Raw genomic sequence first — 20031 nt, forward strand, 5'->3', positions numbered from 1 at the left:
AGAACTATAACATAGCATGCACGGATCAACTACAACATCATCCGCAAAATCGCTAACAAGTAGACAATCTGCCCAGATTCACGAAATGACAAGTAGAGCTCGATTGACTCAAGTTAGGGTGCTCCATAATTGCAAACAAAGACATGGATGGATAGATCACTACAATATTAACAAATCATCCTTACTTATCATCCTTAGGTTGGTCGACGATGTCATGTGACAGCTTGTTTTCTCATTGAAGCATTCTTAGACTGATAGCTAGGGAAGTCCCATTTTGCAAGGGCTCGCGGAGTAGCCACAGATAGAAATTATCAAGTACCAACCAAATAGTTCTTCCAAGGCTAAAGGCAGGCTGACCCGCTAATTATGTCGTAGGTAGGGATCTCGTTTGAATAAAATCGTATAACAATGAAGCGAGAAAACGTATGCGCCCGCAAACGGCTTTCGAGGCGATCCTGACCAGCAAACGAACTCAAATTCAAGCGACCCTCAAAGCGAGGGGAAGACCCCCATTCTTTTTGTCGAAATCTTACTGTACTTAAAAAGAACAATGTTGTTACTTCTTCAAATCTCTATTGTGTAGGTGTTCAGTCCCAGGTAGGAATAAGTAAAGGTTGTTTCTTGTTAGTCTGTCTCTTTCTCTTTAATAGCAGGTTCTTGGGTAAAAAACCCAGTCACTTTAGAAAGTCCCCCTTTTTTTAGGGAGCAGAGCTGAAAAAGATGGGAAATTCCAATGATTCTTCGTTCATTATTTCCAAGTGTCATTCTTTTGTTCATTGCTATACCATCGTTTGGTCTTGCGTTGCCAGTACTAATAATGGCATTAGTTGTCTTATTCGGAGTTCAAGGAATAGCCTTTCATCTTGGGAATGAGAATGTCGCGGATCTCAATGTTCTCGTCATGACCAATGCTCCTAACGAGGGTGACTTTCCCATAGACCAACCTCCCGTTGGCGGACTACCAGACCTCCAGCAGGAAATGGCGCACGCCGCCCATCCCGAAGCCATGATTTCGGAGTTGACTTCCAAGGTTGAAAGAATATTTAAAGAAGTAGGCACTCCTCTTCCTTTAGAGGAGGGTGAGTCTGCGCGATCGTTCACTGAAAGTCTTATATTGTGGAATAGTGAGGGAGGAGATACTCTTCAACAAATCTTCTCTGATTATACGGAAGCCGGAGATGGAAGCGAATTCGTCGCAACAGCCACCAATCTGGCGAAGCGGTTTCGCCGCGCCGAGCTCGGTGAACCAGATTCTCCCGACCCCGATGCGCCTGCGGAAGAGCAGGAGGCTCATTCCACGGGATCCCCTGAAAGCACAAAAGCAAATGATGGGGCGAACGAGGCAGGCCCGTCTTCTTCGAGGAAGCGTAAAAGGTGGGATGATGATTCAGGGTCCGAAGATGACGATTCGGGGGGACCCAGGGAATCTCCAGATCCAGTGGAAATCGTTTACGAAGGGGATGCACAAGGGTACAACTGGGAGGGGGATTAGGTTGGCCGCCAACTTCGCCTGCCTTTCTATCTGAGTTCTTCCCTCTTGATGCTTTCGAACGACTCCTAAATTTCACAAAATCCTTTTTTTTCTTTCTTATTTGAAATCCAAATCGAAATGCCTCAACTTGATAAATTAACTTATTTCTCACAATTCTTCTGGTTATGTCTTCTCCTCTTTACTTTTTATATTCTCTTATTTAATAATAATAATGGAATACTTGGAATTAGTAGAATTCTCAAACTACGGAACCAACTGCTTTCGCACCGGGGGGCGAGATCCGGAGCAAGGACCCTAAGAATCTGGAAGATATCTCGAGAAAAGGTTTTAGCACCGGTCTCTCATATATGTACTCCAGTTTATCCGAAGTATCCCAATGGTGTAAGACCGTCGACTATTTGGGAAAAAGGAGGAAAATCACTCTGATCTCTGATTTCGGAGAAATAAGTGGCTCACGAGGAATGGAGAGACAGATTCTCTATTTGATCTCGAAGTCCTCATATAACACTTCTTCCAGTCGGATCACTTGTTGGAAAAACATAATGCTCACACATGTTCCACACGGGCAAGGAAGCATAATATCATGAAAGCCGTCTGATAATCTTTCTATAGGTTCCCCGAAGAGAATGGTCTCATCACAAAAACACTTTCTATATGTTCTGTTATTTCGAGATTCGAAGAAGCAAGCAAGTTTTTCATATAGTTGTTTTTGTGTAGTGATCTCTGTTCATGGAGATCACGAGGCCACTGATACCCGAAGTGGTTAGGTGGGATAGAAGAGAGGGAAAGCGGGCTTCTATCACATAGTTTCTCTTTCAGGGTACATAGGACGGCCCTCTCGTCATTACCTTTTGTGCTTACCCGTAGCTAGTTGTGCCTGAAGTCATGGATGATGCTATTCCCACTGAGAGATGTGCTGCAAAATGGAAGCTGTGTTAGTCCTCGGCTAAAATCATCTTCCTTTATTAAAGACCATATATATCCATATGTAGATAGAAGAGGGGATATAGTCGTTCAAAGCTAAGGTGAGTCTGTTCCAGCTAATTCCTCAGATTCCACTTTCCTGTCTGTCCATGTAAAAAGGAGTCCAGCCCACAAGGAGAGGGAATCCACAATAATATTTGTTTTAGATGCTTTCTACTATGTTTCAAGTGATCAAAGAATAGTATCTTTAGACAGAACTGAAATAGCAGATGCAGATTCGAATGTTAAGGTTATTAAAGCTTAAAAGAAAAAGTAGTCATAGGTTAGGTGACTAAGAAAAGAATGTGGAAAGGGTCACGGATAGGATTGGTATATTAGTTTCAGCTATAACAGAGATTTCTCAGCATGTTTCTATCTGGTTGGTATCCGCTGGTACCATTCATTGTGAGTGCTTTTAGGGGTTGCTCAACTCTCGGCTATTTTCACCATCTAAATGATTGCATCTTCCCGTTCTCACAATTTCTCAAAGGTTATTGTATTGATACTATGGAATTTAGAGTGAAAAAACAATAGGGTTCAATTCGATTCATTTTGGAAACTCTAGCGGGGCCATCCCAAATTCCTCTCAGCTATCATAATTGAATAAAAGGGATCGTATAGCTTTCCAATCCAGCAACATACATCTATCACCTAGGCATAACTGCCAACATCAGTATGCAGAAAGAATCTGTTTAGAACGGTTTAGAGTCGGAACCAAGGCAAGATATCCAGGATTCCGTGTCCCTCCAACTCCATCCATTGGGCGGCGTCTTTTCATCCGGAGAAGCTGTCGAAGCGATAGCCATGTCTGATCCCCGTATCTGTGAAAGAGCAAGGTCTTCCTAGTGGAGTCTAGAAAAAGAGCCGGGTATTCTGAGTGGAGTCTGCAATGAGACCTGCTGCCTCTGGCTTGACCATTAGCTGCTCTATCTGTTATTGGCATGGCATTCCTGAACCCATAGAAAAAGAAGGATTAGGAGACGTCCATCGAAATAGACTAGGAGGCCTCTCACTAGCGCTATATAAGCTGCCGGATTCCCTTTCACTTAAAGCCATTCCAAAATCTATTCGTCGTAAGCCCTTCTAGCAGGAGCAGGGGCTGGAGCAGGAGACAGATCAAGCAGGAATGGTGAGTCACTCACAAAAGGTATTCACACCGAGCCTGACCCACCAACCTATGCACAATCTGATACCCCTCCTCTCTAAACGGAAGAACCAAGGGAAGCTTAGACCAAGCCATTGATCTATTCGAATTGGAGAGCCTGGAATGGTGTTACCAATAGCCCAGCCCCATCTTCATCCGCATCTTCATCTTAGGAATGCCTTTACCCATCCACCTAGGAACACAGAAAGCTACCATTTCTTGTTGCATCATTCTGGAATCCGTGGGTCAAGCTCACTTTCCGGGAATGCTATCGCTATCCTTTGAAACTAGTTCTCTCATTCTTCTGTTTCATACAGCCTAAGATTGGAAATCGAAATCCCCAAACAGACAGACGAGCTTCCCAGACCCCGATATGGAGATGGCGACTCAAGTCTTGCATGCCGGAAGGAGTGATTCTAGTCTAGGAGATCTATCAAACCCAAGTCTTTCTTTTACGAGCCTCGATCAATAATCAGTGTTGCACGCACCCATACCAAAACAAGAAACGGTACACTTTCCCTATCCCCATTCCCGTACCCTTTCCATCTACTGGCCAAGGTTTCCATTCTTTCTACTGGCCATGGCCAAGGAAAGGAATAGCCAACACCCATAAATTCTATGCAAACACTTCTCATCACCTTTTCCGCACCCAACCTGGTCTCGTGAGTCCAGGCCTAAGGATGGATACCTCTGCCTCGAGCTGACTTGACTATGTTCGATTCTATTGGATTCCATTCTCATCTCTGCGAGGAAGGATCCATAAAGCCAGCTAGGCCTCTTCTTATCGAAGGATCTATTACAGCCTATTCAAGCGAGAAACCTTTTGAGTAATGACTAGGTTATAGATCTGTATGGGATCCGCTAGGCACAGCCCGCGGTAGATCCCTTAGCGCAAAAGTAGGCAACCCTATGGCACCAAGTGGTTCAATCAAGTGATCAAGTATGATTCATCTCTAAGCGAGCGTAGAATATACAAAGCTTTCCATCTCCACCAACGGCAGATTTCTATCTTGCCATTTCAATTTGGCTCTATGAGAAGCTTGTATCCCTCGCTGTGACTACTATTCTTGTGTACAAACCTATGGTGGATAAACCTCTATGGTGCATGCATATCTGTTTCACCTAACTTGTCTTAGTCATTCCCACATTGAATCGAATAAAATAGGACCAAAAGACGGAGGTTTCTGAACTTTTTTATGCTGTATGCCTAAGTTTCCAAACCCGTCTTGAAGGTTACTTTACCAGAGAAGTAGGTCCTATTGACCAAGAAGCGGAAAAAGCATAGTCGGTACTTCTTAATGCGGTACGTAAGCTGGTTATCCTGACTAACAATCATGCCTTGCTTGGATTTAGGGATTAGGAATTCTTATTGGGAAAGAGATTGGATTGGCATTCAAGTAGGAGTAGATCCTATTGGTCCAAAGTAGGCATTCTTGTATCAATTAAAGTAGCTATCTTCATGAAATAAGCGCTAAGATTCTAGTTCAAAGATAGGAGCATTAAGCTCTAAATCCAGTCAGTCTAGCTGGAAGTTTCACTAACTACTTAGGGAACTAGGGACCAGACCAGAGTTATGATTGGTGTATTCCATTCCTACCGTAATTGAGACTTGCCCTCGCTCGCGGGTGATTCCTTATAGCTTGATCCATGTGATGGCTGTTCTCTGCAATGAACCACAACATGTCCATGGACTTCACAGAGAATTGAGTGAATGCACTAAAAACCAAGAAATGACATAGCGAGAACTGAGCAGCTCGAAAATCTCGGACTTCGTATACAGAAAGTAGAACTAAAAGCAGATGAGTAGAGATTGAATCGAGCATAGAAATAAGAGAGTTTTTCTTTGCTTAGCACTGTTCGGTTCGTCTTTCTTTACAAGTCAATCTATGCATAATTCTATTTCTTGCAGCGCTGAATCCGCTTTTGAAATACAGATCAGGGGGCGGTATTCTTATTCCTTGGCTCACCACTTATGAAACAAAACTAGATATTTCTTATTATTTTCTTAGGAGCTGAGCTCCGCATGCGGTTCGATTAAGATGCGACAAAACCTTATCCATTAGTCTTGGCGATGCCAGGGATGGAGGGAGTCATCAGTCGCACAAGCTTATTGCTAAAGCCAAGACAGGACATAATAGCTTCTAAGTAATGCCATTGTACCCGCTTTCATCATGCCCAACTCAAAAACCATTTATCCCATACTTCTTCTTTTCTTGTTCCTTCGTATGAATAACAGGAATCCCGGTTCGGATGGTTGACCAACATTATGATTGTGTATGAACTAGGGCTTCGGCTCAACACCTGCTGTCTTTCTTGCCCATCCTTTTGTGGTATCGAAGCTGTTCATTGAGATCCATAGGTTCACGTTACAACCCACCAATAGTCGATTCCAGAGCGGAAGGCGAAAAAGATAGGACGGGGACCCTTCGGAAGAAGGTATATGCCCGTAGTATCTAGAAAATATTCATGGTTGCAAGAGCGAGGTTAGTCATCCTCACCATCACCATCAAATACCGGTACTCGCTTTTTCTACAAGCTTGATTTACGAACTCGACCTTTCGTAGGAAGGAAGTTCCGTATACCATCAACGGAGTCAAACCGCTAGAGGGTCACATATATCTAAATATTAGTTCCGATCATACCAGTACTTACTTCCGTGGAGATACGAGAAAGGGGGAGAAGATGCGATTATGTATCATAAATACTAAGGCCAGACAGACTAAAAGGGGCTTTTGGATACGAAGAAGGTTTTCACGTCTTGCTTTGGGTGGTATGCTTCCTCACTGTTGCTATTCTGCCCTTTCCCGGTAGTCAACCACCAACGAACGCAAGGAGATCTGGACCTGCATGTAATGTTTTTTTTGCCAATACTCTAAAGCAGCTTCCTTACATCAACATGGGATTGCAAAAGGGAGGGAAAAAGGCGACTCCTCCTTAGTAGGAATAGTAGCTGAGGCTGCTTCAACTCATAACGAAGCTATTCCAGCACATAAGTCCGGGATGATCTGAGGTCGCTGGTCTCACATGGAAGAGATACGAGCCTCCGCTGGATAAACACCAGAACTGGTATCGGCTTCTTTTGTTCGTAACGAACAAGCAACGGATTGGGGATTGCCAATAGAAAAAGATACAACCAACCAGCAGCTTTTGGAAACCAGGATCACCCCCATTGTAAAGAGAACATGGCACCCCTTTCCTTAGGGGCTCGCAAAGGTATTATACTGGATGTGCGCAGAGAGCTAATGAAACTCCATTCCTTTTTCTCTATACTCAAGGATCTGCTATAGCTTGCTTTTCCAAGAGTATTGTATTGACCTAATTCCCCAGGAAAGAGTTGATGGCATCTCAACGCAAGAAGGTAGAGAAGAATCCCTAGCGAAGATGTGCCGAGAGCGAGAAAGCCTGTCTTCCCCGAGATTATTTATTCCTCTTATTTCTTATATGAATAACTGAAATCAATCCTCACTTGTATTAACTTCATGAGTGAAGAGATAGAGAAACCCTCAATACCGGCACTGCTCCTATCAAAATCAAATAATTGGATTTGTTTCCCCACTTCCTCCACGGGATTCGTACATCGGATGAGGATTCCTACAACGGTACAACGGATCAATCCATTCAAATCAATGAAACCATTAGGTACGCCCCGGGATCTACTCTATTTTTAGATTTGCTAATGCCGAGATCCGATGCGAAAGCAAAGCGAAGGTTGTTATTCAATAGTTGTTGCCGGTAAAGGAACAGCAGAACGGGTATCTTTAGCAAAGCAATTTTGATTGGTTGAATCGTATTGAGTTCCGGTCTCTTATAGGGTCTTTCTTTGTCCTACTTATAGTATCTTTCCTCCAGCCTATCGAAACTCGTGTTTTTATTAACCAACAACACATGCACTTTGTTAGAACTAAAGAAAAGGTTATTCAATCCACTAGTGCAACTGAAGTGAAGGAATTACCTATTCTGAACCTCCACAAGAAAGAGCTCATAACCACTGCTTGTGAACAGTTCTCCTCAACTGAAGGCGCACTACTGTTACTATCAGTCTAGTCTCTCGAGGGCACTCTTTCGATCTCGAACAAACTGACTTCTCCGGAAGAGAGATATTCAGAAAACCCGATTTCCAGTCCTGTCTTAAGAACCCGACTCCAAAGAAATAAAAAAGAAAAGCGGACTAAAAGAGAACAACAAAACAGAGATCACTTTCGACGATTGAACAGCACTTTTATATCCAGATTGGAACTGGACTTGAACCTTCATATCCAGATTTCACTCCACTTTCACTTTCATATCAGGAACGTCGACTTGCACTTTCAATAGTGAATTATTCACTTTCCGAAATTGGCTCATATTCACATAGGCCAAGAAAGACGAATAAGACCTTGAACTCCCTATTTCACGTATAATTGAGAGACTCATAATATCAGTGCCTTGGGTAAATGCCTACCGAAGGGAGAAGATTACCGAAATTTTTTCTGTCTTCTTCGCTTCCTAAAATATTTAGGGAACAGGCTGGCTTTCATGTTCATAAGTTCTCTTTGTCACATACATCCATCGCTTTCGTCTTTCTTGGCTTACTCAGGTGATCTAATTAATGGGCAAGCCCCACTCAAAGCAATTCAGTCCCGGAGCTCTTTCTTCTAAATGTGGATTCAATAGCACCGGTGACGAAAGCAAAGGATATTCAATCCACTTGTCGTCTTGTGGGCCTGCTTCTTTCCGTTCTTTCTCTTCTTTTGCAGAGGTGTGTGTTGCGCCACGCATAGCAATCGTTTTTTTAGCCAAACGGTGACTTTACCACTCGCTTCTGGTTCCAATGGATATGGGTTAGATGGATGGAGTCTTCCTTATTGAAGTGGGCAAGGCAAGCAGCTCCTCTCGAATAGGCTGATCGGTGATACGTGATTTTGGAATAAAAGCTAGACGACTCAGCCCTCTTCTCATCTCAAAGCTCGACCTCTGCCACTACTACTGCTTCCCTAGCCAAGCCATACTTCTCATTCTTTGCTTGAATCCATAAAAAAACAAATTCCGTCGAGTTTCCTTGCATGGGTTGATTGACCTTGAAGTCCATATATAGATTCCCGTAGTTCATCTCAACTTGACCAACCATTGAGAATGGAACAAATAGGGGAGATGGAATTCTTCTATATTGTCTTTCAACCCTTGCTCTTGCCTTGGCTTCGCCTTCCACCTTCAGCTAAGCACCTAACCCGTGGGACGGGACCTTCGGTCTAGCCTTTGTTCGGGTATGGGACCGACCTGGGATTCTTCCATCCGAGTGAGTACCGCCCTTCTGATTTGGTTTGAGTACGGGACTGACCTTCTCTTTTGTTTGTAATTGGGCTTGCCTGAAACAAAGGAACTTTGGTGTGAGAACCCACCCGAGTTGGTAACCCAACGTTTTCACCTACGATTTCTCCCTCGTCTTCTTTGCCTAGCCTTTAGCTTCTTTCTTGTCTGATCTTAGATTTCACTGTTAGGAAATAGGGCATTACCTGTCACTCCGCCTTTCTAAGAAGGCCTTTCGCTTAGTTGTCCTTTCTACTAGAACTTCCCTTTAGCAGTTCTGGAACATCTATAGTATGCTTGAATGTCGGCAATTTTTCTATATTCTCTTCCTCCTCGTCCATTAGTTCAGTTCCTTTCCTTAGTGAAATCTGCCCCCCTCCATCTTTCGAGAACAACAAGAGGGCATTCTCAAGCAGGCGTATTCTTCTTCACTTCCTAAGAAGGCATTTTCTTGCTAACAAGCCATTCTGGCAAACAAAAGAGCTACTTCTATCAAAGAGGAGCAAAGGCTAAGCGGAACTCCTCCCTTCGTGTCTTCTTCCTTTCCAAGCTTGTTGCGGGGAATCTGGGCTCTTTTTCAGCCCCTAAGGACTGCTACTTTGATGAATGAGGCCTGACGGTCTTAATTCCTAATGCTACTCCTACTGCTATTGCTATTGTTACTGCTTTTGGGAATTGGCATCTTTCTTCATAGGGGCCTAGCCAAGGAAAGCTTTCCCATTAAATGAATGTGCTTGCGTACTCTTCGATTCCTGCGGGAAGTGTGGGACTAATTGAATTTCATTCTTGTCTGCTAAGAGAATTATTCTTCCTTACAGCTTGCATTCGATGCATCCACCGTACTAAGAGCTCCTTCTTGAAGAACCGATTCTGTAACAACCCCAAAGGCGAATCTATCTAAATAAACCTAAAACTCCCATTATGATTTGAGATTGCCTTGCCGTTGCGCCCCTTGCCTTTCTTACTGGATTTCCAGTTGATGGGGAAGGCTTGGCAAAGAAGCTTGTGTCGGAAGAGAAGTGGAAAACTAAGCTGTTCGGGCTTAACTTAAACCTGATTGCCCTAGTAGGAGTCAGAATAAGGTTGAGGCTTGAAGACAAGCAACTGACATCTCGGATCTTGCCATTGCCAGGAGCATGGATGCCCAGAATGCCCTCAGTCTATGTCTGTCTATATAGGCTTTAAGGAAAAAGGCAAGTAAGCCGTAAGCCAAAAATCAAGGCTTTTAAGGACCTTCGACAGCTTATAAATAAGCTAATAACAGATCTTTTGCGTCTTTCGAGATGCGAAGAGAAGTAAGAAGGTTTACTATTGGGATAACGAAGATATGACCATATTTCAGATCGATTTTCAACAGACGAGATCGGATAGTAGAATAGAGAGAAGGATTTGCTGCTTTCTTAAAATGATAGAGAGTCAGGAGAGGGTCTATGTTAATAGAGCTCTTTAGATAGGGAGAGGAAAGACATAACTAGACCGCGGAAAGAATAGAATCTTTTACCGCTACATCCGCTGGAGAAGAAAACTCAGCAAAGGAGATTCCTATCCTTTCTCTAGTTGAAGACTAATCTGGATATTCCCGAAGATGCTTGACTTCGAGTTCTTGGAGTGACAGCTTTCTTTGTAAACAAGGGTCCCTTACTCTATTACTTTTCCACTTCATTGATCTGAAAGAAGTGACAGAAGAAAGCTACGGGCATATACCCCTGCCCCGGGGGAACAGGTGCCACCTCAACAGCTATATTCTAAATCGTTAAGCCTCGCAACCCTTTCCTTTGTATCGGACCTTTCCCGCTTTCCTTACTTTCCTTCCTCACTCAAACTTCAAAAAGTCCTTCCATGAATCTAGGGAAGGAAAACCACCTCTGACTTCACCAAGTCTCCCTTTCTTTGGTCGAAGGCTTCAGGTCAAGATCCTTTTTCCTATCTATTGAAGATGCAAAGAGAGATGCTTCTTCCTCTTCAAGTTGGAAGTGCAAGAAGAAATGCGGTAAATAGGAGTTCCATCTACCACGCACTCGCCCCACACTCCAGCTAACTTCAGCATCCATACTCAGCTAGGAGGAAGGTGCCGGGGACACTATGAACACACATGTACTTGGTTGACTTCACGTCCCGTCTCACAACCGGGTAAGATCAAATAAACAAACAGCTTGCTTGCCCAATCCCTATTGAGAGGATTTCTTGAGCTTGAACTTCCTTTTGTAGCTCCGCTCACAAGGACTTCTTTTCATCCGCAATGAAGCTTATACCACCACTTGGTCAGTAAGGCCTGATTCAAAAAAAGATCAATCACCCCCTTCCCTACTTCAATGGAAAAGGGGGAATCGCCCTTTCACAGCCGCCCCTCCACAAAATTTATACCTATCCTTTCGCCTAAGATGATCACGAACGAAGACAGAGAATTGCGTAGATAGGAGGAGGAAACGAACCAACCCGAAAAAACAAACAAAAGGGAATGAGAGAAATGATCGGAACGATTGAAGAAAGAAAGAGAATGGCGGCCCCTTTCCTTTCGCCCAGGGGGCATCGTCGTCGGGGACAGGCTTCGAGGGTTCTTCCATATCTAGATATAGAGATAGATGATGATAGAGATCTAGATCTTTCTATAGATAGATCCTTTGAGAAATTTCTATTGATCCACTTTCAAGATCTATGAACAAGAGAGATCCAAAAAATCTCCATGTAAAAAAAAGAGATGAATAGATAGGGCTGAGCCGATAGCAGGACTGGGTACGATGATGGGGCGAGAGAGGGAAAAAACCCTTCAGGATGGATCAGGAAAAGTGACCTCCGGCTCAGCCCACGACTTCCTTCCCTTCGCATAGCTCAGGTGACTCCCTTCCCCCTTTTTTCCCAGAATGAATTAGCCCAACACGACGAATCCTGCCCTCCTGTATTTCTTTCTCATTGAATGAACCACTGCCTGGGACGCCCCTATGCCTATGAATTCAATGATTTAAGGGCCCCGGGAGGAAACTTCGGAAAGAAAGCCTACTGGTTGGTCTGGTTGTCCCCCGGCGGTGCCCGGGCGGGCCTCGGTTCAATCTTGCCGATTCTACCTAGACATGGCTCAAAATGAAGGGGTAAGGCCAAGTGTTCTTAAAACAAAACTCGAAGTGCACACTTCGGAGCACGGTCTTCCGTTAGGTCCTTTACGGACGACGAAAGCCCCTTGGCTATACTCTACTCTTCGCCTCCGGCTGTTCTGTTCTTTTCTTTTGGCTCGGCGGAGCTGAGCTGGGTTCCATTACACTCTGTAGGAAATGCATAGACAGTCCACGCAGCAAACCGAGGCCCTGCGTGCGCCGTACGTACCGCCTACGAATAATAGGTAGCCCCACCCTAGGCAGAGTTTGTGAGCCGTGTAATAGGCGACCATTTCGCGCGGTTCGGGGGGCACTTGAATAAGCCGCCGGCACCCGGCTGCGTCTTTACCCCTATCTAATTTTTGGGCCAATTCCCCCTTCGTACTACGTGGAAATGCTAAGTCCCTGAAATCAGCATTACCAAGTGCCTCACTTTGCAAGCTTGTGCTAGTCACCACACACATCACAAAAATACATGGGTGGCACCTCTGGAAAGATGGCAAAACCCTTAACAAATCACATGTAGAGCTCATGGGCATATCATGCACACAATAATCATGGCAAAAATGACAATTATCTAAATGGAGCAGCAGATCTGACAATTATCTCAAGTAGCACTCTTCTAACAGCATTTCGGGCATCAAGATGAACTCAAATGAAAATGATGCAATGAGATGAAATGATGTACCCTCTGAGACGAACATTTTGATATGCTAAACGTGCAAAACGGAGCTATGGATGCAAAGTTACGACATGATGAACATGGGTATATGAAACATGGCAATCTCGGGGACTTAGTGGAATTTTTACCCCGCGAGAAAGTCAACTGGACGAGATGATCCTGGGACGGAGGGATCCGGGCGGCGCGGGGCTGTTTGGTTCGGGACCGGGTGGATCTCATCCCACCCGGCCGGATCTGGGATGGGGCGGCGGCCGGATCTGACGAGGTCGCCGGAGGACTCCGGCGAGGGTGGAGGAGGCCATGGCAGGGCGGTGCCGGCAGGATCCGGGCGACGGGGACGCGGCTGGAGGCGCGGGCACTCCGGCGCCCGTCGAACGGCGGCAGGGCAGGCGAACTCCAGTGCCGGGTGCAGAGGGAGGACGGCGGTGAGGTGGCCGCGGGCGGCGCCGGCGAGCCCGCCGCGGCGGAGGTTGGTGATGGCGGCGAAGGCACGGTTGAACGGCGCGGCTGGCTAGACGGGCCCCGCGGGCCTGATCCGGGCCGCGCGGGCTGGCGGCGGGGCTGAGGAGAGAGAGGGCGGCGGAGGTGAGGTGTCGCGTTGTGATTCGCCGGGGAGGGCGGCGGACATGTCCGGCGGTGGAGGAGTTTTGTCCGGACGCGAGGAGGAAAATGGCTAGGGTTTCATCCGCGAATTCCGGGAGGGGAGCACATATTTATAGGTAGAGGGAGCTAGGAGAGTCCAAATGAGGTGCGGTTTTCGGCCACGCGATCGTGATCGAACGACCAAGATGATGGAGGAGGTTTAGGTGGGTTTTGGGCCAAATTGGAAGGGTGTTGGTCTGCAACACACACGAGGCCTTTTCGGTCCCTCGGTTAACCGTTGGAGCATCAAACGAAGTCCAAATGGTACGAAACTTGACAGGCGGTCTACCGGTAGTAAACCATGGCCGCTTGGCAAGTCTCGGTCCAATCCGGAAATGTTTAATCCCCACACATGAAAGAAAGGTAGAAATGACCACCGGAGGAGAACGAAGCGCCGGAATGCAAAACGGACAACGGGGAAAATGCTCGGATGCATGAGACGAACACGTATGCAAATGAAATGCGCATGATGACATGATATGCAATGCAAGACACACAAGCAATGACAAGGAAACAACAGCGAATAACTGGACGACACCTGGCACATCGGTCTCGGGGTGTTACAACACTCCACCACTACGAGAGGATCTCGTCCCGAGATCTAGAATGGCACCGGAGGGACAACGGAAGAGAAAAGAGGAGAGGTAAAACTAAGTTGCTTCATTGACAAACGAGTGAAACCAAAGAACCTTGCAAAGGTTAAGCCATACGAGAAAAGAATACAATGAAGATGAATGAAGTTGAAATCACTCCGTTAGAAAAAGAAACAAGGAAGAACGAATTCTGACAGCACTCCGGTTGAAAAGAGATGAAAGACTAGATAGGAAGAAAAGAGCTTGAGCAGAGGACACGACACTCCGGTTAAATGGACAATCATCAAAAGAACATGATCTTAGACAAACGAGATGATGGGTTGAGAAGAGCAACATCACAATACCTCCGAAACAAAAGAATAGAAGATAGATAATTGAAATAGAAGAATGGAGAAGAAAATGCCAACTTCTGCCACAAAAGAGCTTGAAAAGGCATCTATAGGAGAAGGGTCGAACGGAGTTGTTGGAAACCCAACAACGAAAAGATAGGCTTGAAGTGAGCTTATGGAAAACATCTCAAAGCCAAGAGGTGAAAATCTGCCACTAACGGAAAATGATAGATTGGATTGATAACAACAAGGAGATGAGAAACTTATTTCACCGGGAGGATAGATGAATAACTTGGGTCATTTATAAACACCATAGATAGCAACAATCCTTAGGGAAGGCTTTAGGTGAAATATAACCCAAGATAACTTCAATGACGAGATTGATGGATTTAAAGTACCTCATTTTTAACAACATGTGAATCATGAAACATGAACTCAAATTATCAAGAATGACATAAAACCACCTGAAATGATACGGTAGAAAAAATTGCACTTTGGAATGCAAAATGAAGAAAACTTGATCTCCTCTGAAAATAATCTCGATGAGCACTTCGAGAAGGAATATAAATCCTTGATGAACCATCATGTAGAACCTTCATGAGAACTCTGGTAAACAAAAGGTAACGAAAAAAAGAGAAGTTGAAAACACAAGGTAAAACCTTGTAATGATTTAGATGAATCTTCGTGGTGAAATAATTGAGAGAACTTGGAACTCCGGGAAAAGAAAGATGAACAAAAGAAATCAAGAATTTGATGAGCCTCCGGAATAGGGAATTGAGTTCAGTCGATGCAACAAGAATAAGAATTACATTATGCTTATCCTTCACCAATTAAATTGATGACAATCAACGGATTTGGCACACTACTTATTCTCGTATCAAGGATTAAGAGAGATATAACATAAATTTGAGAACGTCTTCAACGAACCACCGGTAGGATTGGAACAATGCATGAATTGATATGATAACGAATGACGAGAACTCTTGCACGAACCACCGTAAGAATTGAAAATGAACGAAGTAGGGGTGAATCACCGGTAAGAATTAGCAAATGAACGAAGGTGCTTGAGACAAACTAGATGCATGAGAACGAAGAGATCAAGAACTGATTAGAGGATATTTGATTGATGCACCGGCAAGATAGGAGAATGATAACTGACAGCTGAGAATGAATAAACCTGAATAGATGGACTCCGGATAACAAACTGAGAAGACTCTTGAATTACTCTGGATAGGTGAAAAGAATTCTCACGATCAAAACAATTACGAGAGGATGGCAACAAGCTAGAATCACGAATCTTGAAGAGAATGGAGCAAGATTGAGAGAAAATCTTCTTCGGTCTCCAAAATCTGAGAATTACGACGAGTAACACCACCATGAATTGTTGAGGCACCGGAATAAAGAAGAATATAAAAGTTGAATCAACGATGAAATGAATTTGAAAGATCTTGGAGAAGGACATTTGACTGATGATAATTCATTCTTACGTCAAACTTCGAAAAGAATTTGTGAGTAACTTCGGGAAAAAATTAGAAGAGTCAGGTAAGATCCTGGGAAAAGACCTGTGGGTTAGGGCCCACTCAAAAGAAACACGGTAGAACAATTCAAAAGAGAGAAAGCACCGGTTGAATTAAATGACTTGAATGAGGGAACATCCTCGAAAGAGCTTTAATGAATGCAGAGTGGAAGCACGAACCTTTGAGACATCTTCAGCACTCCGGAACAATTGAATAGCGATAAATGAATGGTTATGAGGTGCACCGGCATGAGAAAAGCATTTGAAATACAGAAAAGAATATGATCAACACCGAAAGCTTGAATTGGATCCACCGGAAAAGAAAAGGAATGAGGAATGACAAACTAGAAGCTCCATTAGAATCTTCATGAGAAACACTGGATAAGAACATTGAAAGAAAAGAATGAAGAGATTTCACATGAATAAAATGATACTTGATTAAGAAATTTGAGTCCCTAAAGAAAACAAGGGAGGGAGGGCGGGAAAAAACAAAGGCAACTTGGGATGGATGAAACGAACACCGTTGAGAAGAACTGACAATTGATCTTGTGAATGTTGAAATGTTCGGATCCACTTGAAGAGAAACACACCGGTGAAAAGGATTGATAAGACAATCTTGATGATCAAGAAGGATTGGTATCCACCTCGGAGTATGAGAACACCATTTGGGGAAGGTATGGAATCAACACTTGACATCGAAGCAACTCGAATACCAACACTAAAAAACAAAAACAACGGATTGGCTCGCAGAATAAGCCGGAACAAACATATGATAGAGATTTCATCCGAAGTTTTCGTGGTGGGGCCTACACGGGCTCGATCGTACAGCACCATCATGTACAAGGCAGTGCACATGACATACGAAGCGTCCCCAAGTCGGCATAGCCAAGGACTCTTTAAGATACAACGAGACCACTGTAAAACCGACTGTGAATAGGCGGACCACTAGACGTCGAACCCCAATTTCATATCATACGTCTGTCGGAAAGATATCCTAAGAGCTACTTGAATTCCCACTTATAAACTCCCGAAACTTTCCGGTTATGCAATCAGGTGTTGGGGATACAGGGGAAGCATAATATCTCACCCAAAACTAGCAAATCCTACATCCAGTTGTATCCTTCCTTCAACACATAACCAAGAAACCTTTGGAAATCGTCTACCTCAACCTTCGAAAAGCATCCATTATACAAGTTATGGCAATACTCCCGAACTCCCGCCCCAGTACTGGGTGGCGTCGAGGTTATCTCACCAACGAACTGCATAAAAGAGATTTTCGATGTCGGCGTACTAAACTCAGGTATTCCAGAACTGCAACGATAAAATTATGACAACAACACCTCAGAGCTCAACTCCCTGGGACACTTCCACAAAATCCCTGACAGGAGGCACCAAGACAATGTTCTCGTCATAAAACCATCGGAACGATTCCAAGATACCCGCGTGATCCTAAAAAAAATTTAGTGAAATTTGAGAAGAGAAGAGTCAAAACTCTACGTCAGGATGCCTTACCAGAGCGATGAGGAGACTGGGAAGTAAAAAAGAATTCCTAAATTCTCCGATATATAATTCCTAAATGACTAAAAACATTTTTCTAGACTCAAACTCGGCTGCTAAAAACGATCAAGCAATGGGGGCTCCTAAGGTCAGGGAAGGCCCTGATTACCAACTTGTAACGCCCTCGATGCGGCTATATATCCCACGTGTCGAAGCACGACTTAGAGGCATAACCGCATTGAAAGCAATGTCGCAAGTGAGGTAATCTTCACACAGCCCATGTAATACATAAGGGAAAGAGATACATAGTTGGCTTACAATCGCCACTTCACACAATTACATGAATAAAGCATTACAACATCCAAATACAATCAAGGTCCGACTACGGAACTAAAATAAAAGAAGAACCCCAAATGCGACAAAGTCCCCGATCGACCCCAACTGGGCTCCACTACTGATCAACTGGAAACGGGACAACACAAAGGACAAGATCTTCATCGAGCTCCTCCTGAGCTTGGTTGCGTCATCTGCACGGTCTCATCGGCACCTGCAAGCTGGTTTTGGAAGTATCTGTGAGCCATAGGGACTCAGCAATCTCGCACCCTCGCGATCAAGACTATTTAAGCTTATGGGTGATGAAGATGACTTGTTAGGTGATGATTTGCTTGTTGACAACTCTAGTGATGAATACTATGATGAAATGTCAATTAATCATGCTAATCAAGATAAAACGAATGACAATGATAAGGAAAAGATTGAGGCTCTAACTAAAGAACTAAACACTCTTAAGTTAGCTCATGAAACTATCTTCGAAGATCATCGAGAACTTTTAAGAGCTCATGAGAAATTACGCTTTGAAAAGCTCAATCTTGAGCAAGAGCATGAGTTCTTAAAAGAAATCAATGATGATCTCCACAAGAAAAGTTCTTCTTACATTGCCAAGCGTTTACTCTTATCCACTTACATGCCTCAAGTCAAGTCTAGTAACAAGAACAAGAAAGATTCTTCCTCTAGCAGTAACAATGATCATGCTAAATCCAATATTGTTGCTTCTAGTAGTTCTCTTGATTCCACTAATGATTCTCTTAGCCAAGTTACACTTGAGCAAGAAAATAGCTTATTGAAGGGAATTATAGAGAAAGCAGTGTACAAAAGCCTTGCAGGGAGCAAGCAATTCGAGAAAATTGTGCGCAAGCAAGGAATGCACCGGAAGAATCAAGGTGTTGGTTTTGAACGAAAGTTCAATGCTAATGGAGTTGAGTGGGAAGAAGATCAATACCCCAAGACAAAGTTTGTTCCTCAACAAGAGAAGTATGATACTTCTTTCAAGGGGACACAAGCTCAAGATGATCTTCCACCACAAGACTACAAGCAAAAAGGCAAGGACAAGCTTCAAGAGGAAATTGACGCATTTGAAGAAGCTCCTAAGACCTTAGTCAAGTGGATTCCCAAGACTACTTCAAGTTCCACTTCATCAAGTACGACTACAACTCCAAGGATTCCCATCAAGATGATGTGGATCCAAAATAAGAAGAACTAGAGAGTCCTTGAGGGTGACTCCGCCAACATACTTCACTCTTATCATTTTGGCAAGAACAAGTGCAATCAACTTCCACATCCTGCACTAGTTCAAGGAGTCACAAACCCTCTTGTTGGTAAGACAAGGGACAAGGTAACCTAAAAGTTTTCATGGACATCATCTTGTGTGTGCATCACTCTATGTCTATGGATATCCTTGTTTGTTCCTTGTGGGACTAACCCATGTAGGTATTGAAAGTGCAATTCACTCAAAAGGATAGCTCCAAGTGATCTACATCAACATTGAGCATCCACATCTTCAACATCTACATGAAGTCATCATCGACAAAACCCAAGGTTAGTTCATCCCTCTTAGGGGGCGTATCACATCTAGGGGGAGCTTTACTCTAAGACTTGAGCTAAAGCAACTCTAAAGATGTGAACACAACAATGCTTTATGTAAAAGTGGTAACCCCACTTGAGCTTAAACGATGAGTATGACCTATGATCAAGTGCTCTCACTTGACTCCTAAGTCAATATACTCATATATAGATGACCTAGTCATCGCAAATTGCTTGATAGTTGCTAGAATTGGTTGTGCATGCCTTGTCACATATTTCATTTGCCATCTTATTGTGTGAGCATGCTGGTTGCATATTTTACTCATTCGAGGACATCCACTTGTTGTTTTGATTGTTTGGTTTTATTTTCTTTTGCCAAGTGGATGGACAAGAATGCCTAAGAACCTCCTCTAGCTATCTATGCTTTTCTTGTCTCAAACTCTATTCATGCTGCATCACAAAATTTGATCAAGTTAGATTCGAACCACTCTGTGTGAGGAGCGCTCGGAGTCCCCGATTCGTCATAGACTTAAACTTCCAAAACCTCTTTATGATTCTCGGTCTGACCGATACCCCACTTTCGGTCCTACTGAGATCATTAAGTTGATCTAGGTTTTCGATCTCGGTGCAACCGATTTGAACCTTTCGGTCACACCGAGTTTCAGTAACTGCCTGCAGTTATGAATCTCGGTGCCACCGAGTTGTTCCACTCGGTCACACCGACAGGGTCGGGCTATATATAGTCACGGGTAAAATTTTGGAAATTTCTCCGAACCCCTTCGCCCGCGCAATAGCCTGCTCTGCCAACGTGGTCTCCGGATCGTCTCCTCGCCGCCAGCCGCCTCCAGTCGCTGGTCTCCGTCGCCGTCAACGGGAATTCTACCCCGCCGTTGCCGCCGTAGCGAGTCTCCGCCGAACTAGGGTATGGACTCGATCTT

The 20031-nt window shown here is 44.1% G+C and overlaps 1 protein-coding gene across 1 annotated transcript; it reads left to right on the forward strand.

The window, feature by feature from the left end:
* The first annotated feature begins 241 nt into the window (after nucleotides 1–241).
* On the forward strand, nucleotides 242–1638 carry LOC147975224 (uncharacterized). The gene has a single exon (XM_087518061.1). It carries the CDS (start codon nucleotides 734–736, stop codon nucleotides 1490–1492), a length of 759 nt encoding a protein of 252 aa, XP_087374187.1. The 5' UTR covers nucleotides 242–733; the 3' UTR covers nucleotides 1493–1638.
* The last annotated feature ends 18393 nt before the right edge of the window (nucleotides 1639–20031 follow it).

Source organism: Triticum urartu, chromosome 4A (assembly GCF_056163025.1).
Source record: "Triticum urartu cultivar PI428250 chromosome 4A, HENAU_Tu73, whole genome shotgun sequence".
In the NCBI taxonomy this organism is placed as follows: Eukaryota; Viridiplantae; Streptophyta; class Magnoliopsida; order Poales; family Poaceae; genus Triticum; species Triticum urartu.

What these genes read in the sequence shown, in the direction of transcription:
- LOC147975224 (XM_087518061.1), top strand. Translation starts at nt 734, where the DNA reads ATGATTCTTCGTTCATTATTTCCAAGTGTCATTCTTTTGTTCATTGCT.